Below are 26919 nucleotides of genomic sequence, written 5' to 3'. Positions count from 1 at the left end.
GCTCCCTCTCGGGCTCCCAGGCACAAGGAGAGTTCACACCGCCAGGGAACAGCGCTTGGAACCGTCACATCAGAACGCACCATCCTGAGGGCTGCCTTGCCCCGGGCATGATGCCGCCACGCTGAAACGTTCCAGCCACTAGGTGGCAACTGCTTCCCATTCCAGGGCTGACAGGGAATGGCCAATGCGAACAGCGATTTACAGCTCGATTTAATAAGCGTGCAGAAAACCGGAATTGTTCTTCCCACTGTTATCCATCAGCTTTGTAAAAATATTGCTCCGACAGCTTTGCTGTGGGTAATAGATCCACCGAGAGAGATTCTTTACACTTTGTAGCCAGTGCGATTTTTCTTCCTCTCTTTCCCCTCCTTCCCCGATTGCTTTCATTGCAGACAACCCGGTCATCATTGTCATTAGCTGGCAAATCAAACGGCCACGAGTATCTCGGCACAAAGACTTACTTGATCTTTGGTTTTTGATGAAGAACAGCTTGAGTCGTTCTTTAAAGGTGTTTTCGTTCACGTAGAACTCCACCTGCACCCTGCGAGCAGAAAGGAAAGAGAACTGGATTACGCGGGGATGCCGGGAAGAAAGCTTTCATCCCCAAAAGCTTCCCACCTCTAGGTACACTCCAGCCCCACCAGGCGCCGCTTGTGTATTTCTCCGCCGGCTTTTCTGAACAATGCAGCCTGCAGACAAGATTTGAAGAGGAAACCGTTAGACGGCTGCACGGAGCAGTACCCAGCCGTGACCCTGGAGTTCAATCCAATGCTGGATTCTCATCAGGTTGTGCTGCTCCGAAAGCACAAAGGGGCTGGGAGGCAGACCAGCCTCCTCCGCTAACATGGACTGACTAGAGCGAGAAGAGGAGCCAGGTGTGCCAGGGTGGGAACAGCGTCCCTAGCTTCAGTTTGTCTGGAGGTGGGAGCCGGGGAGGGATCACGTGAGGATTCCATGTTGTGTCCCCTCCCCTCTGGGGCACCTGGACCTGGCCACTGTCAGCAGGACCTTTGGTCTGACCCAGTGTGGCCGTTCTGATGGAAGGCCTGGCTACTTAAACTAGGCCCCAGGACCGGGAAGCCAGCGACGGCCCTTCTGCTCCAACCAGCTCCCGGAAACGAGACCTCGGCGAGACAAAATGGGGCCGTGACCACGACCCGAGTGCACAGGCGTCCCAAAGCCATAGAAAAGCAGGGACCTGCGTCGTCACAGACAGGCCTCTGGGACGGTGAATCCGGTCACTCCGCATGGGCACGTGCCCGACAGAGTCCAGGTCCTCTATGCAAATTCCAAATCGACACGGTTCTCCGGCGAGAACGCTCCGATTCCCCTCCCTCAATCCACGGGCGGCGGGTACGCTAGGCAGGGGGAGGCTTTGCCTTCCCAAACTGCCAACCTGACCCCACCCAAGCTCCGCCCCCACTGGAGGCGTTTCTGGGGGCGGAGTGTTGCAGCCCACGAGCTCCCGCCCTCCTCACGCTCCCGGGCCAGGGAGGCTCGGGCCACGTGCCACCTCCCATCCCCGTGATGGGGGCGTGGCCTAGGCAGAGGGGGCAGGGCTGGGGGTGGGGTGGGAGGCTTGCCTCTCCCAGCCCTACCTTCATCCATCGCCCATGCCCCAATCTAGAGGGCAGGACGTGGGATGAAAGGAAGCGTCTCAGCAAGTCAGGATCAAACCGGGAAGCTGCACGTTAACACCAGGCGCGGTTCCTAGGAAGCTGCTACGTTCAGCAAATTGGAGCGGCCAGCTCCTTACGGCCCTCCTGTCACAACAAGCGAGCGGCAGGTTCTGCACTGGGTGGCAGCTTCCGTGTGGTCCAGGGGAGCTCCGGAGGCCAGGCTGCAATGGCCTATTCTGCCGGTCACACAGACGTGGCTAGCCCAGGTGGGAGATGCTCCCTGGGGGACACAGCCTGAGAGTCCCTGAGCAGGGAGATCAGCGGGGGCAGGTCGGAGCAGTCTCGGCGATGCGCAGTGGCTGAGGATCGGGCTCGCGGTGTTTATAACGACAAAGGCTTTAGGGAACCGGAGAGCAAAGGCAGAGCTCTCTGCTGTGGCTGGGGCCTGACGGGCCCAAAGGCACAGCCCTTTCCCACCGCCCCTGGCAAAGGCAGTGACCCCGCATCCTTCACTCCTTGGCAACCCCTTCGGGACCTGCACCATGTCCCAGAGGGCTTGGGCACGGCACAGAGAAACAACCGCGGTGCCCTGACAATGGGCAAAGGTAACCAAAAGGGATGCCATTGTCAGCCCAAGCCACCTGGGGATCCAGGACCAAGCCATCTGGGGATCCAGATCCAAGCCACCTGGGGATCCAGAATCAATCCACCTCAGGATCCAGATCCAAGCCACCTGGGTATCCAGAATCAATCCACCTCAGGATCCAGATCCAAGCCACCTGGGGATCCAGAACCAAGCCACTGGGGGATCCAGAACCAAGCCATGTGGGGATCCAGAACCAAGCCACCTCTGGATCCAGATCCAAGACACCGCAGGATCCAGAACCAAGCCACCTGGGGATCCAGAACCAAGCCACTGGGGGATCCAGAACCAAGCCATAGGCGGATCCAGAACCAAGCCACGTGGGGATCCAGATCCAAGACACCGCAGGATCCAGATCCAAGACACCGCAGGATCCAGAATCAAGCCACTGGGGGATCCAGATCCAAGCCACCTGGGGATCCAGATCCAAGCCACCTGGGGATCCAGAACCAAGCCACCTCTGGATCCAGATCCAAGACACCGCAGGATCCAGAATCAAGCCACCTGGGGATCCAGATCCAAGCCACCGGGGGATCCAGAACCAAGCCACCTGGGAAGACACAAACTCCCCTAAACGCTGAACTTCTTGGGCAAAGGATAGATTGTCCCACTCAGAGGAGGCGCCCCCATTCCTGCCTGGCCCACCCACTGCCTCTCTCTTCTCTGGAGCAAACGCCAAGTGCCTTCCTCTTGACCAGACCCTTCCCACACTCTTATCTGCAGCCCGGCACAATAAATCTCCCGGGGAAGTCAGGCCCACCACCGAGGGAGCTGCCGCGGCATCAGTGGGTGAGAAGAACGTGAGGGAGAAGCTACAGACCCAGCCCTGCGGGTTTCACTGGAGGACTTGCCTACGGGAGGACTGCTGCCCACACCTTGAGTTCTAAAAAGAAACACGCTCGCCATCGTCCAATTCCTAAGAAGATACCCACCCGAGAGCTGAAACTGTTTAAAAAGGCCCTTGCCCACGATCCTTTGGGACTTCCGAGGGACAACGTTTTACGGAAAATTGCACCGTTCCCCAAACTAAGTAGAGTAGCCGCCACTTTTGCTGGCCGTTTTCAGGGTCATTCGCTACACGTTCACTTCATTATGGAACCACAGTTAATGTTGACCCTGATGAGATTGCTGAGCCCACGAATGGTATGTAAATGGCCAATGAGACTGCTGGAGCTTTTATGAAGCGAGATTAAAAAGACTGGGACTTTCAGCTCGGAAAAGAGGAGGCAAAGGAGGATATGACAAAGGTCTATAAAATCATGGCAGGTGCAGAGACAGTGAATAAGGAAAAGTTATTGATTTGGTCCCATAACTTAAGAACTAGGGGTCACCACATGAAATGAATAAGTAGCAGGTTTAAAACAAACAAAAGGAAGTTTTTTTTCATGCAGTGCACAGTCAACCTGTGGAACTCCTTGCCTGAGGATGTTGTGAAGGCCAGGACTTTAATAGGACTCAAAAAAGAGCTAGATACATTCATGGAGGATAGATCCCTTAGTGGCTATTAGCCAGGATGGGCAGGGATGGTGTCTCTTGCCTCTGTTTGCCAGAAGCTGGGAATAGGTGACAGAGGAGGGATCACTTAATGATTCCCTGTTCTGTTCCCTCCCTCTGGGGCATCGGGTATTGGCCACTGTCAGAAGACAGGATACTGGGCTGGATGGACATTTGGTCTGACCCAGTCTGGCCGTTCATATGTCCTTATGATCCTGAATTGTTGTTTGTTCATTGTATTGGTTATTTTATCTACTATTCAGTCCACTAGGAAGTGATTAACTCACTGTATGCTGTGTTTTTACAGTGGATCTATTAGTTAAAAGCCACCAATCACTTGTTTTCTGTAACAAAATACAGGACTATGTAGCACTTTAAAGACTAACAAGATGGTTTATTAGATGATGAGCTTTCATGGGCCAGACCCACTTCCTCAGATCAAATAGTGGAAGAAAATAGTCACAACCATATATACCAAAGGATACAATTAATTTTTTTCATTTTTTTTTAATTGTATCCTTTGGTATATATGGCTGTGACTATTTTCTTCCACTATTTGATCTGAGGAAGCGGGTCTGGCCCACGAAAGCTCATCATCTAATAAACCATCTTGTTAGTCTTTAAAGTGCTACATAGTCCTGTCGTTTGTTTCAGCTACACCAGACTAACACGGCTACATTTCTATCATTGTTTTCTGGGTGATGTTCCAGGGAAAATCCTTCCAAAATTCCTGACCAGAGCTTTGGAGCAACCAACGAGACACTGCTTCTCTTGAGAATCCACCCCGGGTTTTACATTGAGCCCAGTACAAGCTGGGAAAAGAGTTTAGGAATTGAGTGGCTGCTATGCCAATAGCCAGCCAGGATCTGAAGAGCTTCCCGGAACGCGAGAGTCTACAAGAAATACCAGACCGCACGCCAAACATTTGGAGCACTGATACCACTGATGTCCAAAGTATCCCCTCTAAAATATGAATGTCTTTCTATTTTGGGGAGAGGGTGCTGCCTGCTTTTGCGTCATGACTTTCACCGGGGTAAAACTGGATGGGCCTTCCTTTTCACTCCCTCCACATCCTGCAAAAGCAGCGAGGAGTCCTGGGGCACCTTATAGACTAACTGAAGTGCTGGAGCATAAGCTTTCGTGGGCAAAGATGCATCTGACGAAGTGGGTCTTTGCCCACGAAATGAATAGGTAGCAGATTTAAAACAAACAAAAGGAAGTTTTTCTTCATGCAGCGCACAGTCAACCTGTGGAACTCCTTGCCAGAGGATGTTGTGAAGGCCAGGACTTTAATAGGACTCAAAAAAGAGCTAGATACATTCATGGAGGATAGATCCCTCAATGGCTATTAGCCAGGATAGGCAGGGATGGTGTCCCTAGCCTCTGTTTGCCAGAAGCTGGGAATGGGTGACAGAGGAGGGATCACTTAATGATTGCCTGTTCTGTTCCCTCCCTCTGGGGCATCTGGTATTGGCCACTGTCAGAAGACAGGATACTGAGCTGGGTGGATACTGAGCTGGATGGATACTGAGCTGGATGGATACTGAGCTCCAACGCTTCAGTTAGTCTATAAGGTGCCACAAGACTCCTCGCCACTTTTGCAGATTCAGACTAACACGGCGACCCCTCTGACACGCCACATCCTGCAATATTCAAATCGGCCCCCCAAACAGCTTCGATTCCATGACAACCTCCCCCACCCAGACCTCCTCGGTCCTAAGCACCCTGCCTCGCCCTGCAGTCTTCTCCTGTCCACTCGACACTGGAATGATTTGAGGGGTCCTTAGCCTTATGGCTGTTGCCACAGGACACGAGCGGCCGTGAGGCATCGGAGATTCAAAGGAACATCCTCGTAAGCTGGAAGGCCGGGCTTGCCCCTGGCAGCAGCCACGTTCAGCAGGACCGAAGCTATTAAAAAACAAATCCTGTCTACAGAAAGGAATACATTACCTCTGTTGCTAAGATACCTTATTTGGCCACGGCAGCCAAACCTCCAACTGCTGCCAATTGCCTCTGAGTTTTACTCGGCATTCGGGTGTGTTGACTCGGGAGTAATGCTCGACAGGCAGGGAGTTCCGGAGGGCCTTCCATCACGCAAAAAATGGTGCTCCAAGGCTCCCCAGGGGAAGGAGAAGCAAGTAACGTTAAATAAGGCCCAGATCCATCCCAACTGCTACTGTTCTATCCACAAAACCTTGGACTCTCTTCCTCTCAGGCCACCTTCTTCTCTCCTGCCCCTGACAGACGCTTCCTCCAAATCTTAACTCTCACCCCCACCTACAGACTCGCTTCTTTTTCACCTGGTTCACCCCAGCTCACTTGGGCCAGGCTCAACAGCCTCAATTCCTAAGTCTTACGGAGGGAACTCAGGGGATGTGTCTGCCTCATGACCAAGAGAGATAGAAGCCTATGGGCATCAAACGCCAAGATCAAAATCAGGCGGGTCAATCGCTCAGTGCCCAAAAGACATGGGAAGGAAAGTTTCTCTTCAGCTACACGTATTATTTCAGAATGAATAAGGCCAAAGTCTAACCCAAAGCCAAGGCCATGTCTACATTGTGGGGGGGAAGGCTGACTTAAAGGACACAACTCCAGCTATGTGAATAACGTAACTGGAGTCGACATACCTTAAGCCGAGCTTGGTGCTAGCTCCACAGCAGAAGGTCGACGGGAGTAAATACTCCCATCGGCTTCCCTTACTGCTTGTGAGGAATCAGAGTTCTGGCACCAACCAGAGCTGCGCTCGGCGTTTGATTCAGCAGGTCCTTACTAGACCTACTCAATCAAACACCAGAAGATCGATCTTCTGTGCGGCAAGTGGAGACATGGCCAAAGGCTCAAGCAAGGTCTGAATTTTATCCCAATTCCACTGCCTGGAGATTGTTGCATTTGGGAATCCACTTCTCTGGTACTCGGGATATGCACCCAAGGGCAGTCCCCTCCCTCGTTCCCCCTCACGCTGCAATGCCTGCACGGCAGCTTCATCTGTTTCCCTTTCTGTCTGTGATTCGTGGCGCTCCGAAGGTGCTGGGAGGAAGGGGGAGGAGTAGGAAGTGTGGGGCTCCCGCACCACATCAGGCCTGTACACAGGGCGGGTGCAAATATGATCCTTCATGGTCCACCATGGGACTGATTCTGGCCGTCGGGGAAAGGCAGGGGTGGTGTATTGCCCCAGCCTCTCTCCCCTGTGCTCCAGCCGGCTGGGGGAAGGCAGAGGCGCTCGCTACAGAAGCCTCCCTCCCCCATGCCCTGGCTGGCCAGGGAAGGCTCGGGCTGATTTCCCCACCAGCTCCTCCCACAGCTTACCCCCCTCCCCCGTACCTGACAGAAATTCCTGCATAAGAACAGCCAGACTAAGTCAGACCAATGGTCCATCCAGCCCAGTATCCTGTCTGCTGACAGTGGCCAATACCAGCTGCCCCAGAGGGAGGAAACAAAACAGGGAATCCTCATGTGATCCTTCCCCTGTCGCTTATTTCGAGAGAAACAGAGGCTAGGGACACCATTCCTACCCATCCTGGCTAAGAGCCATTGAGGGATCTATCCTCCAGGAACCTATGTAGCTCTTTTTTGAACCCTGTTAAAGACCTAGCCTTCACCATATCCTCTGGCAAGGAGTTCCACAGGTTGGCTGAGTGACGAAAAACTTCCTTTTGTTTGCTTTAAATCTGCTGCCTATTCATTTCATTTGGTGACCCCTTATTTCTTGTGTTATGGGACCAAGTCAATAACTTTTCCTTATTCACTTTTTCCACACCAGTCATGATTTTATAGACCTCTCTCATCTCCCCCCGTAGTCTCCTCTTTTCTAAGCTGAAAAGGTCCAGTCTTTTTAATTTCTCTTTTTCGTTCCAAACCCCTCATCATTTTTGTTGCCCTTTTCTGAACCTTTTCCAATGCCATTATATCTTTTTTCAGATGAGGCAACCACATCGGTACGCAGTATTCAAGACGTGGGCGTACCATGGTTTATACAGCGGCAATAAGATGTTCTCTGTTTTATTCTCAATCCCCTTTTTTTCTTTTGACAGGCCTGCCAGTGCACGAGAGGTGCATGGGGGCGGGGGGCAGACAGGAGCCGCAGGGCCCACTGAGACGAAGAAGAGCCACACGTGGCCGTTTTATGTCCTAAGATGCCCAAGGTGTGTGCGAAGCCGAGTGCAGCTGCAGCAAGAGTATGAACCGGCCTTTCGGGACACTCTCAACACACCTCTCTTTGGCAGGCCTGTCACGTCCACGGGTGTAAATCACAGCCCCACTTGCTCATCAGAGCACTGAAGAGGGTTCCGAAAATGACCGATGGCTCAGTGATTTAGATTCCAAGCAAGCAAGAGCCCATTACTTTCTATTAAACCTAGCAAAGCAGACAGGGCCACTGTCTCCATGCATCACCGCGACTACTCTTAAAAAAAGACCCAATTACCGGACAGCATCAACATATGATTGGGGCTAAGGAAAGAACTGACCCGGGCATGAAAGCGGATCACTGCAGTTGTCGTACAATCCTCCGCTAGCCCATTCCTTTGCACCTAGGCAATCACCTGGACATATGAGGTTATCTCTTGCCAAACATTCAAGGCTTTGCACACCCAGGGCAGGAAGGAAAGAAAAGAAAAGCAAAACAATGTGACCTGGCTCCCGATGGAATGGCGTTTTTGAGATGATGAACAGAGCAGCACTCAGAAAACCATAGGCCGGTAAGCAACGTGCACACCGAAAACCAGCCGGGGAACAAATATCTGCAAAGTTTTGGAAAGTCTCGACATCAGCACTGTCAAAACGAGGTTCTCGGTTCCAAGCAGAAATAACCAAGAACGCACCAGCATGTGACGATGAAGCATGTCTAACGCCAGCCCCACAAAACAATGGGCTTGTGTTTCCAAGCACCTGTTTTACAAATAAATCAGACAGCTGGAGCTGCTCGCTACACCGTGTGAGCCTACAGCTCTCTGTCTTTGTTAAATGTGTCATACAGCGCAGCAAGCCAACAGCCCCCCAGCGACGATACCGACCGGTGTATGTTAATTCATCAGAGCCCCAGAGAATTAAGCACATCGGTACAAAAATGACACTTTCCCAAAACATGGCCTGTCCTACCAATACAGTTGCGTTGGTAATGAAGAAACAAACAGCAATATCAATCTTAGGGTTCCACCAGATGGCTAGCTGATCGATGGCCGCGTTAGTCACTTAGAATTATTCCTAGAAACGCCGATGGATGAACGAACGGAATGGTTATAGAAGCTATTTCTCTTTGTGACAAGCGGCGGCCTGGGTTCATCAGTTATAACTGCAACCCTACAAGGAAATGCGCTGACGGCGAGTTAAAACGGCAAGGTCTCCGTAAGATCTTCCTTTTGTCTCTTTATAAAAGGATAAATAAATAAAGAGACGAGTCTAGACAGAAATCTCAAGGTCTATATTGTCTCATTTTTGGGGTCTGGCCCAGATATCACAGCTGGCTCTGTAACGCTCCAAAATGCCTGAATCAAAACTCCAAGTGCCCTGGGAAATCAGCAAGGACAGTTCAAGCGCCTCTCCACTCTGACATGAAGAGACTCATTCAACGGTCTCATGCCACTGCTGAATTATTTGGAAATCTCACCCAGCTGCCCTTCCCCTTCTATGGCTGCACTAGAAGTGGTGAATTTAGAAGTGGGCTAATCACCAGAACGTTATGGGGGATGAGAGGCAGCGGCCAGCCCCGGCCAAAGAGTTTGCAGGGGCCCAAGGCAGCACGTGGTGTCTGGCTGGGCCGCACGGCTCCCAGTCAGGGCAGGGAGTGAGCGGCCGGGTGGGCGGTGCCCTGAATGCATGGGGCCTAAGGCAATCGCCTCGCTCGTCTTGCCCAAAGCCAGGGCTGACAGCAGCGGCGGAAAGCCTAGCACCCCAAGAGGACGAGATCATTCCAGCAGCCCACAAAACCTGGGTGCTGGAATCAGGCGGCAGCGAGCCTATTAGACTAGATTAGGTGGAATGAAAGGGATGAGGTGAAAGGACCTGTGGCAGGAGACCTGGGGTGCTGCCTGAGACTGTGTCCCCTTAACTCTGCCCTTGGCTGTCTCTCACTGTGCTTTGCTAGTGACACGCAGCAAACCCCTCCAGGTGCCGCTAGCGCTCACCACAGCCGCCCCCAGGTAGTTTGCCCGCATGCGCTCAGGAATCGCACAGAGAAAGGCATCAGCCCCCTTCCCCCAACCTCCAGCACCGGTGCTCAGGACTCTCCTGGCTTCAAGAGGAGCAGCGTGGCATTGCTGAACCGGTTCACCGCGTCACCAGTAGAAAGGGGCTCTATAGCAGCCTTTGCAAAGCTGAGCAATTCACCGGGCACTTCAGACAAACTCACTGGGGAAGACCAGCAGGGACGCGAGCTCACTGGCAACAAAAGACGCGTGATAAGAGTGTATAAGCAATAGGAAAAAGTCAGAGTAGTTACCAAAATAAAATACGAGCGAAACTCTCAACGCCAGGAGACTGGGCGACACTGGTCATTAGCACAGAACCATAGAACACTCGACTTGGAAGGGCCCTCTGTCCTCGTCTTCCCTGTTCTCAGAGAGCAGTTATTAACGGTTCACAGTCATGCTGGAAGGGCATAACAAGTGGGGTTCTGCAGGGGTCTGTTTTGGGACTGGTTCTGTTCAATATTTTCATCAATGATTTAGATGATGGCATCGAGAGTATGATGATTAAGTTTGCAGATGATACCAAGCTGGGAGGGGTTGCGACTGCTCTGGAGGAGAGGGTCATAATTCAAAATGATCTGGACAAACTGGAGAAATGGACTCAGGTAAACAGGATGAAGTTTAATAAGGACAAATGCAAAGGACTCCACTTAGGAAGGAACAATCCGTGTCACACATACAGAATGGGAAGTGACGGTCTCGGAAGGAGTCCTGCAGAAAGGGATCTAGGGGTCATAGTGGAGCACAAGCTAAATATGAGTCAACAGAGTGACCTGTTGCAAACAAAGCAAACCTGATTCTAGGATGCATTAACTGGTGTGTTGTGAGCAAGACAGGAGAAGTCATTCTTCCGCTCTACTCTGCGCTGGCTAGGCCTCAGTTGGAGTATTGTGTCCAGTTCTGGGCACCGCATTTCAAGAAAGATGTGGAGAAATTGGAGAGGGTCCAGAGAAGAGCAATAAAAACGATTAAAGGTTCAGAGAACATGAGGCACGACTGAAGGAATTGGGCTTGTTCAGTTTGGAAAGGAGAAGATTGAAAGGGGACAGGTTAGCGGTTTGCAGGTATCTAAAAGGGCGTCACAGAGAGGAAGCAGAAAAATTGTTCTCCTTGTCCGCTGATGAGAGGGAAAGGGGCGGGGCTGGGCGGAAGGGGCGGGGCTTGGAACTAGCCTCCCCCCAGAGTTGTCTGGGGCCAGAGGCTTTGAATGAAAAACACAGCAAAGGTCTTGTGGCTCATGGCCCCACCGCTACCACATTGCCTGGCAGCCGCCCAGGATTGCTGCGGCTACTTACAGGGCTACCGGTCACGGCGCTACCCCGGCAGGACCCAGAATCACAAGCACGACTGCCAGTACAGAAGCAGCAGGGCTGTGAGCCCCTTAAATTCCTGCTATTTAAAGGGTTGGCGGCTGCAGCCCCTGCCGGGATAGCACCACAACTGGGAGCCAGGAGCCATTTAAATAGGATCCGGCTGCCTGAGCCACGGCCTGGAAATGGGGTGGCCCAGGCAGCAGGATATAAATAGAAAGCAGCCAGATGCTGTCGATGGGCTCGATCAAAGTGTTAGGTGAGTCGCACCCGGCCCCTGGGCTGCATCCGGCCCAGCCTTGCCTCAGCATGTCCCACGTATAACAGCGAGCAATGAGAAGCGACAAAGGCCCTCAGGAACGTACCCCACCAAACCAGGCGGATTAAGTGCCCTGACTCGTCCCTCAGTGATTTAAACAACAGGGCAGCTGGATCCTTAAGACTAAAAAGGTCTCCTTACACTGAGCTAGCCACAGGACTTGGCACCAACCCCCCCTAAAAACCCTCAGCCCTGCAACCATCGCTGCAGCCTTTTTTAAAGCCCATGGCCGGGGCTTTGAAAGGTTCTCCTGGCAAACAAAAGCCCTGGGACGCAAGGAGAGGACATTGGGGTACTTATGGGACAATATTGGCCCCTTGGAGCAGGGATTCAGCGACATGGCTCCATTCCGGTCGGCCAATGGGGGGCAGGCAGTTGCCCCGAGGCCCAGTGATTCAAAGGGTCTGGCTCTTAGGGTTAGGGGGGACACACACTGTGGTCTGGGCAGCACCAGGGACCAGCGTGGTGCACTCCGGGTGGTGCTCCATGCTGGCTGGTCCGGCCCCGCCCTTTCTGCCCGAGGCTCCGCCCCTTCCCCGGGGCACGGAGTTGGTTCCCCCCCGCACCTTGCTCAGGGGTCTGCGGAGGCTCTCGGCTCCCCAGACTCCACAGTACAGTGGCATTGTGCTCGCTTGTACCAGGATCGGGTTTGACCCTGGGACTCGCCTATCCATCTTTGCTATTTATCAGAGGCTCGTAGACAGGCATTTAATTCGGACTTAAATCAGGGTCTGACATCATCAACTTGAGCTGAGCATCACATGGCCAAACCACCCTCCCCCACCACAGACCTACCAAGGAAGCTCAAACTAGCCAGACCTTCCCCTGCACTAGCCACCCCGAGTTCTACCCATGCTCTGGCTTTTGGATGTAGATGCCTCTAAAGCCCTGGACACGCACGTCTAGACTGCCCGTGGCTTTTGAAAGAAGATATGCAAATTTGTGCCAAATTTGCATATCTGCTTCTGATCCCATTTTCGGAAGAGTTTTTTCGAAAGAAAAAAGCAGTCTAGACGCAGTTCTTTCAGAAAAAAAACCCTTTTTCGAAAGAACTCTTCTTCCTAAAAAAAATGAGGTGTACAGGGGTCTTTCGAAAAAGGGTTTTTTCCCCAAAAGAAACGCATCTAGCCTGTTTTGTTTTTTAAAAAAATTCTTCTGTGAACAGGATTGCCAAATTTGCATATCTTCTTTCGAAAGCCACGGGCAGTCTAGACCAATTTGAGTTTGAAACGGTCAAGGAAAAATCTGGCTGCTCTTCCCTCACAGTCTTTCCAGCCTAGATCTATCCTAGCTGGAGATGTTTTGTGCCATTCTAATAATCATCAAAACAAGCCTAGTTAAAAGCCGATTGTGCGGAAGTACTGTAATTACAGCCATAATGCACTTCATAATGCCTGAGCAATTTCATTTTCATAGTACAGGGTTGTTGGGGAGGGGTTGTTTTTTTGTATTTTAGTAACCTAGGATTACAGGCAATTTGTTGCAAGAAGATGAGCTTCCAACAAAGACTTTTACTTATCCTAACCAGTACAGAATGGAAGATTAAAATGAGCCCAACTCCTATCTCAGGAATAAAAAAGGAAGTATTTGGATAGCCAGGAAGAATAACCAGTTGCATATCTCTGAGTTAGAACAGTATCATTGGGACCAGGTGAAACAAAAACAAAAAACAAACAAAAAACAAAAAAATCTAGCCCTCTTTTTAACAAAAACGGGGCTGAAAAGTTAACACAAATGAATATGCAACACGAACAATAGGACAACACAGCACACAAAGCTAAACAGCAGTGCTCCCCCAGGGGAGAAATGGACTAGCTAGGAGAGAGAGGGTTAAAAAGGAGACACACTGTTCAGGTAAAAACATGGGCTCCGGAATTTTTTTTATTTCCGTGAGACTTACATGGGTAGCTCAGACTGGAAAAATCTCCCTGCAAATTCGGCCCACCTCAGGCCCTGCTCTACGACCGACTGGCAGATCCGCCCAGCACAACCCTCCTCCGATGCCTGTACTATAGTGACAGCTGGGGATGTTTTGAAAATCTAGAAGGCTCCAAAAAAAAAAAAAAAAAAAACCCCAACTCCTGACGCATCAAAAGAGTGGGGTTAATATGATGCCACTTCTCCTTGGATACTGCTGCTATCCAGATGCTTTTTAAATGGACCGGGGGAAATTCATCCCCGGAAGCCCAGTGAAGCTGTAAAGGCTGTAAAGAGGTTCATTTAATCACTAGTTTATGATGTTTACAATATTTATAGTACTCTCAGAGGAAGAAAGAGAGTGTTGAGTGTAAAAACACAGGACTGGAACTCAGGAGAGCTGGCTCTGCCACTAAACCCTGTGGTGCCTTGGGCATGTCACTTAATCCCCATTTTACAGACAGAATTTGTCCCTGGGGCCTTGTGAGGCTTAATCATTAAGTAAAAGCTGAGTTATCCAGCATTTTACCAACCGGAAAGCTCTATTACCCAGCATTTCTGATATCTCACAATACCTGTGGGCAGGGTCGGCAGCCAGTGCACTCCAGCCCCACTCCCTGCCACTCCATGCTGCTGCCTTTGTATCAGGGGCAGCAGCACCGGGTGCCAGGCAGGAGCTGGTCTATGAGGGGAGCTAGGTTAAAAACCAGCTTCCCTCACAGACCAGCTGCCTGTCACCACACACTGCTGCCTCTGATATTCCTGGTCTGAGCTCCTGGACTGGGCTGCCTGCCTGCCTGCCTGCCTGGCTCCGAATACATTTTAAATGCAGAGCCGCAGCAGAGGTAGGTTCTGGACCCTTTTCAAGCCAGGACTGGCCGGCTTGCTAAAAAATATACTGGTAGGGGGCAGGGGTTTAGAGCATTAACCAATCAGTTTTTTCTCGTCAGTTCATCAGTTAATCGACTACACTGTTACATCCCTAGCTCCATCGCCCCAAGGAGCGCCGTGTGGACACACAATAGCCGTTTGTCTGCAGCGCTCCGGGAGCAATGACCTACCTACCAGCATTTTACATCTGGCAGTGCAGACATACCCGGACTCACTGCTCCATGACGTCTGATCCTGTCACTGCTAAGCGGTGGGTTCGTCATCTCAGTTTAACAACAAGCGGCATGGGGGGGGTGGGCAACGAAAAATAGAAACCTCAGTCATCTCAACTGGGATCAGATTCTTCCAACCATAGCAGGTGTGTTCCCCTCACCCGGACAGCCTAATTCACAGGAGAGAAACACAAAAGAATCTGAGAACTGTCACGTGGCTTTTGGCTCGGGAAAGGTTCTCAAGTTGGGGCCTGTCCCCTGAAGTCCGCTGGTCCTCCAAGTATCCAGCCCTGTCCCGCCACAACAGTCTACAGAGACGCTTGCCTTGATCCTCTCTGAGGGGAGACGATCGTCTCCAATGCCTAGTCATTATTTGGCTTCCATGGAGACAGACATGGAAAATGCCACAGAGAACGAGAGTCAACTACAGTCGTGGGTTGTGGGGTGCAGGTACCAGGCCATGACACCGAAGTGAAGCCAAGATTATATATATGTGGATGTTCCTCTTCTCGATATTTTTTAGCAGGTTTTATGTCCCTCTGGGGTCTTGTATTTTAATTTTTTAATACATATTTATATTTCGGTTACAAAATTTTGTAAGCCACCTCGAATATTTTAAATAGAAAAATGGGGTAAAAATATTTAAATAAATACATAAATAATAAAATTAATATTGCATAAACCCCGAACCAGACCCCTGGAGACAGTTATCCTCATGATACAGCCCCTAGACAAATACATTCTCCCGGAGAAGGGTTGCTAATTTTGGTCGGGTGGCTGCCACAAGGTTTCATCACATGACATCATCATTAATGAAAGGTTCATCTTTAATTCCAGGAAGACACTCCAGGAAGGCCGGTAAGGCCCCCCCGAGCCATGCAGGACCCCCATTGCTTCGACTTGGTGACTGCATAGATTCGTGGAGGCCAAGGCCAGAAGTGACCACTGTGATCATCCAGTCTGCCCTTCTGCATGCAGCAGGACACAGCTGCCTCGCCGACCCGCGCCTGTCACAGACCCCCAACCTCTGGCCGAGTAAAGAAGCCCTGTGGTGCTTTGGGGTGTGTCTGCACTGCACCCTTAGCTCGCAATACGCTACGCAGTTTGTGCTATGCCACGTGCATCGCTTATTTCAAGGTTATTTCAAGATAGCTTATTTCAAAATTTGGCCCTGTTCACACAACACCAAATTTCGAACTGACGCGCTATTCTGACAAATCCCTTAAGCCTTGTGGAATGAGGATTACAGGGATGCCGGAATAGCACGCCCGTTATTTCAAAACGTATTTTGAAATAACGGGCTCATTTAAAGACACAGAATAGCTATTTCGGGACACCAGAGGAATCCCGATATAGCTCCGCAGTGTCGATGTACCCTTAGAGACCAACAAGTGTTTTAGGTCATGAGATTTCATGGGTAAAGCTCATTTCATCAGATGAGTTAGAGTAGAAATTACAGAATCCAGGGTATATACAACAGCAGCAGAAGTACCTGTCAATTGTAGGACCAGTGTTAATTAAGCTAATTCATTTAGTCTGGATGTGTCCCATTCATAGTGTTTGATGTGGAAATGTGACTAACAAATGCAGGGAAATTGCCTTTGTAGTGCGTTAACCAGTTACGGTCTTTATTCAAGCCTAAGTTGTTAGCATTGAGCTTGTAAAGGACGTAAAGTTCAGATGACGTAAAGACGTCAAGTTACGGAGAATCCATCTTTTACACAGTTTAAATGTGAAAATGACCCTGGTCCTCCCAGGACCCTTCCCCCAGATTCTCTGCTAATCTGACCCAGGGAGAAAATCCCTCCTGATCCTACACATGGTGCTGAGTTGAACCCTGAGCACGTGGTCAAGATCGACCAGCCAAACACCTGGGAAGGAATCCTCTGTCATCTACCAGAGCCTTCCCCATCTAGCGCTCTACCACCAGCCACTGGAGATATTTGCTGCTACGTCACAAAGCAGCTATTTGCCACCGTACGCAGTCTCACCAGACCATGCCGGATCAGACTGGGCAGCAGAGAGTGAAGGGAGAAAAAAAATAGAGAGAGAGAGAAAGGAGAAAAAGCAGGAGGTGAGACACCAGACGCAAGCTGAAACATTCAGAACCCACAAGGGCAGGGGTGGGCAATAATTGTCACAGGGGGCCCTTAATGAATTTTAGAACATGGGCACAGGCTAGCTCTACCCCCTGAAGGGGCGGGGCTAGAGAAGGAAGGGGCGGAGCTGGGAACTAGCCTCCCTCCAGCATCGACTTTGAATTTAAAACACAGCAAAGGGCTCCCAGCTCCCAGCCGCTACTGCATTGCCTGGCAGCTGGCTAGAGTTGCTGTGGCTATTTAAAGGGCTTGCAGCTCCTGCGCCTGCCAGGTAGCACCGCAACCAGGAACCGGGAGCCATTTAAATAGGATCCTGCTGCCTGAGCCATCGCCTGGAAATTCGGTCGCATGGGCAGCCGGATATAAATAGGAAGCAGCCAGATGCCGTCTGCAGGCCGGATCAAAATGTTAGGAGGGCCGGCTCTGGCCCCTGGGCCGCATCTTGCCCAGCCCTGCACAAGGGGGCTACCAGGGACATAGCCAACTAAGCCAAATTGTAAGCCAAGATTTACGGTGGGAGGAGGACAAGCTGAGAAATGGAGCACAAGAGACATTCACACAGAGGGAATGGAGCGAAAGGGGGAAGACAGACAGACAGACGCACAAGCCCACACAAACCCTCCTTCAGGGTCTTTTGTTAAGCAACCCTTTCCAAATCCACATGTTAAAACTTAAAAGGAAGAAAAAAAACGCCTTCGAAGCTGGGAGCGTGTCAAAACTTGAAACCCTGTTGCGGGCTGCCCACACTTTAAATAAGCAGTAATTGAACAATTATGCAAATAAAGGAGGCCATGTGCTTCAATGAAATGACAGCAGCTCGCTCTGGCACAGCGTTAGAGAGAGAGAGGCAGTGAGAAAAAAATATTTAAAAGGACAAACTGACAGCAGCCGAGGGACGGAGGGGATGTTTCTATTAGATGTCTCACAGAAGCACCGAGCGGACCTATGGGTCCCTCTGTGCTTGGAGCTGTACAGTTCTGTAATCAGAGACAGCCTCTGAACCCAACAAGTTTACAGTTTAAATACCCAAGGGTTGGGAGAGGAATGGTTCCCAGTGAGGTGAAGCGACTTGCTTAGGTCTACACTAAGGAGCAAAGTCAAACTAAGGTATGCAACTCCAGCTACACAACTAGCACAGCTGGAGTTGATGTACCTTCTTTCAACTTACTGGGGCATGCCCAGTAACTCTCCTGTTGACTCCCCTTACTCCTCCTGACCTGGAGGAGTACCGGAGTGGATGGGAATGCAATCAGCAGTCCATTTAGTGTGTCTCGACTAGACCTGATAAATCAACCCCTGGGAGATTGATCTCCACCGTGTCGATATGCCAGTAAGTGTAGAAGGGGCCTTGCTGTCATGCAGGGGTTACCTCACTGGCAAAGTGGGGAATAGAACCCATCTCTGAGCCCAGCCCTGCACCCCACACAGCTGCCTTCTCCCCCTCGCCCATGCCAGGAATACATTCAGCCTTGGTGTCCGGAGACACCAGAATGCTGTCTTACCTGCCTTGAAGGTCATAGGAGCCAACATGGAGAAATGCAGGGGTCTGCCCTGTACACTAATTCCCATGAGCAGCCCTTGCTCCAGCCCCCAAACAGCCCCACTGACATCACTGCAATGAAATCCCTGGGCTTACTTCCAGGAAGGGTTTGCAGATCAGGCCTATTGCCATTGCCAATGGCCCACCCAGGTGCAGTCAGAAAGGCCAGTTGTGCGACCACAGATTCAGTGGGGCTTGGGGGCATGCGGGAAGAGCTCGCAATTACTCCACGTCTCCCAAACGCTGCAGCCCTCTAGCCAGGACCCGCACGCAGCCCCTCAGCAAAGGCAGCAGAGTGCAGAGCTAGGGAGCGCAGGACCGGCGGTGGTTCAGGTATGGCAGAGCCGGCTGCTCTGCTAGATCAGTCCCTTGGTGCAAGGCCAGGGTTGGGTTGTGCCAGGACAATGGGATGCGCCTGGAATGGGACTGGTTCCCATCAAGCCACACAGAAAAGAGACACAATCACCAGGCAGGAGAAAGGGACTGGCTGGAGGTGCCCTCCTCCGGGACTGCCCCAGCCCTGAGCCTTCCACCTCCCAGGCGCTTCCCCTCCCCTCCACCCCATTCGTACAGGGACACTGCTGGCTGTTCCCCTTCACCAGGGAGCCAGGGGAAAGTGCCCCGTTTGCTGCATTCCCACCTGGCTGCGGATGCAGGGGGTAGACGAACCTGGACCTGCCCTAGTTAAGGGACAAGCACCCCCTCCCCCAGCTGTGCTCACTGGAACTGCAGCGGCCATGGACAGACACGTCTCACCTGGCCCCAAGCTGCTTCAGTGACAGAGGGCTGGAGTTGCCCTTGCTCCCCAGGCCAGCCTGCAGACGGAACCCCGCCTCCCAGAGCCACGATTTCAATGAAGCCTCTCCATTCGCATGTAATTTTCCAAAAAACCAAAAATGAATCGCGTTAAGGACCCGAGCCACGCCGGGTAAATCTTCTAGCCCTTAATACTGAGCATCAATGAATCATACTGAAAAGCAGCTGGGGTGCACGGGATTTCTCTGCTCACCAGGGCAAGGATAGATAGTCTGGAGATGATCTCTGAACCTCCAGCTGTTTCCTGTCTCTCAAGGAACCATTTTACCCAGCAAATGGACTGATGGACGTTTCCAAGACGAAAGCCCTTCGCGTCAGCTCTGAAAGTCGTGACACCTAGATGCTTGCCAGGAAGAGGCTGTAACATTACTCACGGCAGCAGCCTCCCCATTGAATCTTTGGGGTGCACCGAAGCAGACCCACACGGTGCAAACTGAACGGAGACTTGAATCACAGACCAGAACACTGGAACTGGAAGGGACCTTGCGAAGTCACCAAGTCCAGTTCCCTGCCCTCACGGCAGGACCAAACACCATCTAGATCATCCTGACAGGAGTCTGTCCAACCTGCTCGTACATATCTCCAGTGATGGAGATTCCACAACCTCCTTAGGCAACTTATTCCAGTGTTTAGCCCCCCCGGACAGGTAGGAAGTTTTTCCTACTGTCCAACCTCAACCTCCCTTGTTGGAATTCAAGCCCAACTTTGAAGCTGATACGAGTATCCAAGCCGGAACCAGCTTGCTCAGCCCACAGATCGCACCTCCCCACGACTACTGACACCCAACATTTAACTGGTTAACCGATTATGTGGGATCTCGGATGGGTAACCACTCCAGCTTGCTGGAGCTGCCCCCAGTCCTGCTCCTAGCCCTGTACTGGGGCTGGCTGCTGGCTCCCAGCCCCCAAATGGGTCCAGAGGTGGCTGCTGGCTCCTAGCTCCCAGCCCCCACCAATTACCAGTTAAACAGAGCCAGGAAGCATCACCCATTAAAGGTGATGCTCACCGGTGAACCGGTTAACTGTTCACATTCCTACCAATAACCCCCTTCCATCGTTCACTAATTTACCGAATATCTATCTAGGAATATCTCAGGAATATCTCTCTGTATCTAAGGAAAGAGTTCCACTGTCAGCCACTTTGCAGTAATTCAAAGCATCCGAACTCTCGCATGCTGATGGGCGATCCCTCGTTGCTGAGTCGGATCATCTTCCGTGGGGGCTGTGGACCCTCTGGTGGCTGGTAAGGCCGATCCTTGAACCACAAGTTCTATCACAGTGAGGACAGATGTTTCCAGATTCAACAAGAGGCTGCTGGCCATGACTCGAAGCCAGTCTCCCCTGCCTCTTCTCCTCCCCCGCTTGTTGGTGGGTCTATTCAAAATGCAGGGAGCCGCCGCATAAGACTTGTCTCCATTTTAAGCCGTCCTGGTGAGCGTCTCTCAAGTGTCAGCATCCATGTTAAAACAATGGGAAGTTCTGTGGCACCTTATAGACTATGATTTATTGGAGCATACGCTTTCGTGGGCAAAGACCCACTTCATCAGATGCATCTGTTCACATCCCTACCAGATGCATCTGACGAAGTGGGTCTTTGCCCACGAAAGCGTATGCTCCAATAAATCTGATTGGGTACATCTACTCTAGCCCCCTAGATCGATCTAGAGAGGCTAATGAGGGTGACCGGAATTGCAAATCAAGCCCGGGATTTAAATATCCCACGCTTGATTTGCATGTTCCCGGCCGGTCGCCATTTTAGAAATTGACTAGCCCGAAGTAACTGCCCGCGTCTACATGCAGCAGTGAAACGGGATTCCGATTTAAAGCCCCTAATTCGAATTAGGTGGTAAACCTCATTGCAGGAGGAATACCACCTAATTCGAGTTAGGGCTTTAAATCGGAAGCCCGTTTCACTGCTGCATGTAGACGCGGGCAGTTACTTCGGGCTAGTCAATTTCTAAAATGGCGACCGGCCGGGAACATGCAAATCAAGCGTGGGATATTTAAATCCTGGGCTTGATTTGCAATTCCGGCCGCCCTCATTAGCATCCCTAGATCGATCTAGGGGGCTAGTGTAGACGTACCCTTAGACTATAAGGTGCCACAGGACTTCTCGTTGTTTATGCAGATGCAGACTAACAAGGCTACCCCTCTGATACTTAGCATCCATGTTGCACTTCAAGTGATCCTTCAGCAAGTCCTTCGAACGCCTCCGCTGTCTTCCCATGGGACGGTGTCCTTCTTCCAGCTGAGAAAACAGGACCTGCTGACGGAGGCGATGGTCTGGCCTCCGAACAATGTAACCAGACCAGCAAAGTTGCTGACGGGTGCTCCTTGCCTCAATACCGGTGGTCTTTGCCTCTTCCAGAACATTGTTGTGAGGGCGCCTGGCTTCCCATTGGATCTTCAAGATCAAGCGGAGGCAGCTTTGGTGATACCACTCAAAGACTTTCAAGGGGTTCCCCTTTTTGCCACACATGACACCCTGCAATTTCTGAAGGGCATGGGTGGAGTCTCCAGGTGCTAGGCAGCTCCAAAGCTACAATACTTACTACTAATGCTTAGTCCTGCCATGCGTGTCCTGTCCTGGAGTAGATGATCTCTCTGTGTTCTTTCCAGTCCTATGATTCTCTGATTCTCATACTGAAAGGACTGGGCAAAATTACTAGCACAAGCTAGCGATGGTAGGAATAAGAGAACCGTTCCATTTAAATTCAGGGTTGTTTTTTAAAAATCTATATTAGTCGAAAAAAATGCTGCAATTACGCCTCTTGTTCTTTATATGAAAGACAGGCTGGATCGTGTTTTGTAATCGTTTATCGGCAATCACTGCCTATTGTTCATTGCTCACATGAAGTCCCCACCCCTCGTGTCCTTCTGTGTGGCTGCTACCTAGCTCTCTGCGAAGCAACGAAGGGTTATAGACCTTCGGGTGGAAAATAGCCAAGTGCCGCGGGGGATCCCTTAAAACAGCCTGGAAATGCCCCTCGCATAAAGAAACAAAAGGGACGTGAGAGACACAAGAGGGTGGAATTGAAAAGAATTAGAGGGGGAGGGGGGAAGTCTGCCGTGTTAAGAAGCTGGCAGCCCAGTGGTGGTTCCCCTGGGGCTCTAGGCCAGGCCTGGGCAAAACACCCTTCGGGAGCTGGATCGGGCCCGGCAAGCCACTGGATCCAGCCCGCGGACGCAGCAAGGAGCCGCTGGAAGACTCCTTTGCTTGCCCCGCCCCCACACACCGGCAGCCAGGCCAGTTGTGTTTCAAAATTGTGAGCAGGGGAAAGGGGGGTGGTGCTTCATGGCTGCTCCCGCCCCCAGCACAATCCCATTGGCCAGGAGCTGCCAGTTTGAAAACCAGGCAGCATGCAAAGTACCAGTCCCCCCTCCCCTCTGGCTTTTATTCACAGAGCACATGGCCCTGCAGCTTGTGGGGGGGTGGGGCGGGCTCTTGGTGGAGAACCCTGCAGGGCTGCTGGCCGGACGTCTCACTGGTAAGTCTCCTGGCCAGAGCCTGCCGCTGGCAACCAGTCCCCCCTCCCCCCAGCCATTGCCACCCCTCCCCCCACTCCTGCCCTCTACCCCACATAAACAAAACCCTCTGCCCCCTCCCAGACCCAGACCCTGCCCCAGGTCACAACCCAAACCCCTACACCCCAATCCCATGCCCCAGGTCGCAACCGCCTCCTTCACCCAAACTCCCTCCCAGACCTCACAGGGCCTCCTGCACCCGAGACACTCACCCCAGGGTGGGCAAGACAGCCTCTGCGGGTCGGATCCAGCCCACCAAGCTTGCTGATCTGACCCGCGGCCTCCCTGCCACTCTCGCGCCCCTAGGCCAATCAGGGTCTGTGGGCAGGGAAGCATCCTAGCCCCACCTCTTCCACCCGAGGCCTCACCCCTTCTGGGGCAGCCCGTGACCACTTCTGAAATTTGTGAAGTGACCCCCCTTCAAAAATGATTGCCCCACCCCTGTTCTAGGCTGTGGGTTCCGTTCCCTGCCCCATCTATGACCTGAGGCAAGTCACTGAGCTTAAGAAACACCCATGAGCCTAAGTCGCATTTTAAAAAGCGACATCGGGCATTTAGGAGCCCAAGTCTGACTGGAAATCAATGGGCATTTGGCTCTTGAATCCCTCCGTGCCTTGTGGAAATAGGGCTGAGGTTCATAAATCATTCAGGTGCTTTTGAAAACATTACCCATAATCCCTCTGGGCCTCCTCTCCCTCTCCGTACAAGAGGGCTAACAGCACTTCCCTGCCCCACAGGGCTTTGTGAGGAGAAATACACTAAAGGTGGTGAGACGCTCAGACACTCCAATAACCATTGAAGTCCTATAGCTACCTCCCAGGCATCACATAGCAAAGGAGAAATTAGCATGGGGAGTGCTTAGTTTGCCACGGGAGTCAGGCTAGATCAAAGAAACAATCCCAACAGCTTGACTTCTCAAGAAGTTCAAATATAGAGGCAAACGTTGCCGTTCCAAACCGGGCTTAAGCCAAAGTCCCTAACTGGGCTGTGAGTCTGCAATCTGCAGCCAGGTCTTAATTCTCAGCTTTCTTCCCTCACTAGTGTTATTTGTATTGTAAGTTCTTATGGAGTTGGGACATTCTTTTTTATTTTGTGTTTGTACAGCACTTAGCATAGTGAAGTTTTGGTCTACGACGGCGGCTCCTAGGGTACGTCTAGATTACAGGGTTTTGTTGACAAAAGTGGACTTTTGTCGATAAAACTATTCCTACGTCTACACTACTGCCGAGTTCTGTCGACATAACGTCAACAGAACTCGGCAGTTTTGTCGACGGCAGTGAACCTCATTCTTCGAGGAATAATGCCTTTTGTCGACAGAGTTCTGTCGACAGAAGGCATTATTGCATCTACGCTCGCCTTTGCGTCTACACTCTCATGTCAACACAGCGGCTTGCTTTGTCGACAGAACTTGATGCAGTCTAGATGCTCTTTGTCGACAGAAGCTTTGTTGACAGTATCTGTCGACAAAGACGCTGTCGACAAAAGCTTATAGTCTAGACGTACGTATTAGTGCAAAACAAATGAATAAACATAATAAATCCATCCCTAAGTTTTATAGGGTGAAAACCTATCAAAATGCCCATGGGCCTCAATAGGATTTCACCCATAGGCTAATAGTTGGCAAAAGTGCCGCCCTTTACTAATCAGTTGCAATTGGTACTTGCTCTGCTTCTGCGCAAGCGAAAAGATTTCAAATATTAAATCCAGTTCATTTAAAGAAACAACACTACCCGTCTCACACTGCCTGAGCCTCCTAACTGACAGCTTTGGTCCAGCTCTGTTTGAAGAGTTTGAAAGCAGTGTTCCTTTCATTTCCCCAGCTAACTCCCTTTGGATTTGGGGGGTGGGGTGGGATCTAACGCTAGCTCCAGCCATCCAGCACGAGGCATAATTAGGTTCTGGAAAACGCCCGGGAGTTCTGTAGAACTTCAGAGGAAAGAGCAAATCTCTGCGAACCAAGAGATCAAAGGCTACTTACACAAATCAAATACATGTAAACCAGGGTACTAAGCAAAAGATTTTTACGCACCTGTGCTCAGTATCCCAAAGCGTTTACAAAGTAGCAAGGCATTTATAGGATGCGCACTGGCTGAGGGCCATGAATACGTACATTCGAATACATTCACAAATGCATTACACATTACTTTGGCTATTGCATACGGTTTAGTACGGGAAAAGAACGTTTGCCATCATTCAGGGTTACTTTTCTTGAAGAAAAAAAAAACCCGTAGGAGGGTGTGATGGAGTGGATTAAGCCCCGGTGCCCCCTATAAGAGGCAGAGGCCTTGCCCCACTCCATCCCAGCGAGAGGAGCAGAAGAGAGGTCCTCCACGCAGGATAGAGTGGCTGTCTCTGCGGTGGCCAATCAGGGCCCAGCAGACCAGTATAAAAGGAGCTGCTGGGCTCGGGCCTGGCACTTCCTCACAGGAGCTTGACCCAGGAGAACAGCAGCACTGCAGACAGCTCCGAGTGTAAGCAGGGCGGGCGTAGGGTGGGAGGAGGCTTGTGCACTCCCCCCGCCCCCCCCCCCGCCAATTAGAGTCTGGGGGTGGGGGAGCTGCATGAAGCTTCCTTCACCCTGCCCCAGCCCTGCAAGGAGCACGGCACTTCAAAGTGCCACGAGCTCCTTGCTGGGTGGGAGGAGGCTTTGTGTGCTCCCCCACCCCCAGGCCTTGATTGGCCTGGAGGTGGGGGAATGTGTAAAGCCTCTTCCCACCCTGCCAGGGGAATGGGTGCCTAGTGGGAAGGGGGGGCAAAGTGGTCTGGGGGTGGGGTAGCCCAGAAGCATCCTGGCCCCGCCCCTTCTGGTTTAGGCCCCACCCCTTCTTGGGTGGCTTGGGGCCACTTCAAACATTTTTGAAGTGGCCCCCGGCCAAAAATTATTGCCCAGCCCTGTCCTAGCCTCAGAACCTTGTGGCCCCAGAGAGGGCAGAATCTGGGGGAAGTGACCCAGGGAGCAAGGAAGTACCAGACGGCCAGGCAAAGAGCTTACCCGATCCCCCTCGGGCACAGAGGGGCGCTCACAAAGGGGTGGGATGTGTTGTTTCCACCTAGAAAGGCAAAAGGGACTTTACTTCAAGGTCTCACTGGACCCTCACACGACAACCCATCTATCTACGTTTTTATAAAGACACTTACCACCATGAAATCTGAGCATCTTCTGCACAAATTACAACATATGGGCCAGAGCGATTTAATGAAATCCAGAGAGGAAGTTTGACAATGAGAAATCCTACACAGTTAACGCCCACTATAGACGGTGATAACCAACTGTCTATTCATTTCCTGTTTCCTAGAGCAAAGGAAAAGCTATCGATTTGGATTTAGGCTTTGTGGAGGATAGAACTTGTTACTCTGAAAGTACACCCGATGCATAATGAAGATAAAGGCTTAGATTGTAAGCTTTTGGGGTCTAGGGACCATCTTTTTGTCCAATTTGTGCAGTGCCTAGCACAATAGGATGCTGGATCCTAGGTATTCCTGCAATATCAACAATTAATAGTAAAGGAATCCATGTCACTCCAAATGCAAATGGCACTGTGGAATCGGTACGTGTGGAATGCAGAGAGTCGGGATTTTATCGTGTGGGGTGGTCCATAAATAATGCAGCCTAGAAGTGAACTTGGAGACAGGTGTGTCTGATGGTCCCTGGATCGCCTTACCAGAGTTTCAACAAAAGAGCCACAGTCATCAGCAATCCCACCTTTGCCCAGTAAAAAGGCACAGAAGCCAGACAGAATTCTTGTGACCTGACGTTGACTTCATTGCGAGTTGTGGATCCTCAGCAAAGGACTTGAGCCAAACTACAATCGTGTGTTGACTTTTTGCCCATGGGTAAGTTTCAGCACTAAGCAGGATCTGGCCCCTCGTGTTGATTGAGTTGGGGTTGATCCTGCTTTGGGCAGGGGGCTGGATTTGGTGACTCCTGAGGTCTCAGTCAGCCCTGGGATTCTAGGATTCTATTACATACAATGTCTCTTTAAGCTCACTTGAAATACTTGAACAGATTCACTCGGGGGAGCGCAGCAGCTCACAAAGGAAACAGCTTTTAAGGAAGGTAAATGACATTTGGAGTGTTTGATATTTTCTGTTAGTGGAGATGAATTTTCCTTCTGATGAGAATGGCAAAATGGTTCCATTAACACAAGGCCCTCTGTTCCCAAACAGCTCACACCGATCTTAAAAAAATACTGCCACCTATTTAAATATTGAAGACATTTAGACAACTGTACTAACCGGCTCCAGCCATGTTTTACTATCTGCTATAGTCCCTTTAAAAAAAAAAATCAGCCGGACATCATGCAATCACATTTCTGCATCCTTCAAAGCATTTCACAGGCAGCTTCCATG

The 26919-nt window shown here is 51.1% G+C and overlaps 1 protein-coding gene across 9 annotated transcripts in view; it reads right to left on the bottom strand.

Annotated features, from left to right (window-relative positions):
* The window catches only part of KCNT1 (potassium sodium-activated channel subfamily T member 1), a 231694-nt gene that overhangs the window by 102885 nt on the left and 101890 nt on the right, over positions 1 to 26919 (bottom strand). For 8 of the 9 annotated variants that reach the window (XM_075905515.1, XM_075905514.1, XM_075905517.1 and 5 more), the window contains one exon: positions 462 to 541. In XM_075905515.1, the coding sequence (XP_075761630.1) occupies positions 462 to 541 (80 nt within the window). Of the gene's footprint in view, positions 1 to 461; positions 542 to 13470; positions 13599 to 26919 lie in introns of those variants that run through there. The other variant, XM_075905519.1, reaches the window with a different exon arrangement.

The sequence above is a fragment of the Pelodiscus sinensis genome, chromosome 22 (assembly GCF_049634645.1).
Source record: "Pelodiscus sinensis isolate JC-2024 chromosome 22, ASM4963464v1, whole genome shotgun sequence".
Taxonomy (NCBI): Eukaryota; Metazoa; Chordata; order Testudines; family Trionychidae; genus Pelodiscus; species Pelodiscus sinensis.
Note: the sequence above shows the minus strand (reverse complement) of the source record. Positions and strands in the feature narration are given on the sequence as shown.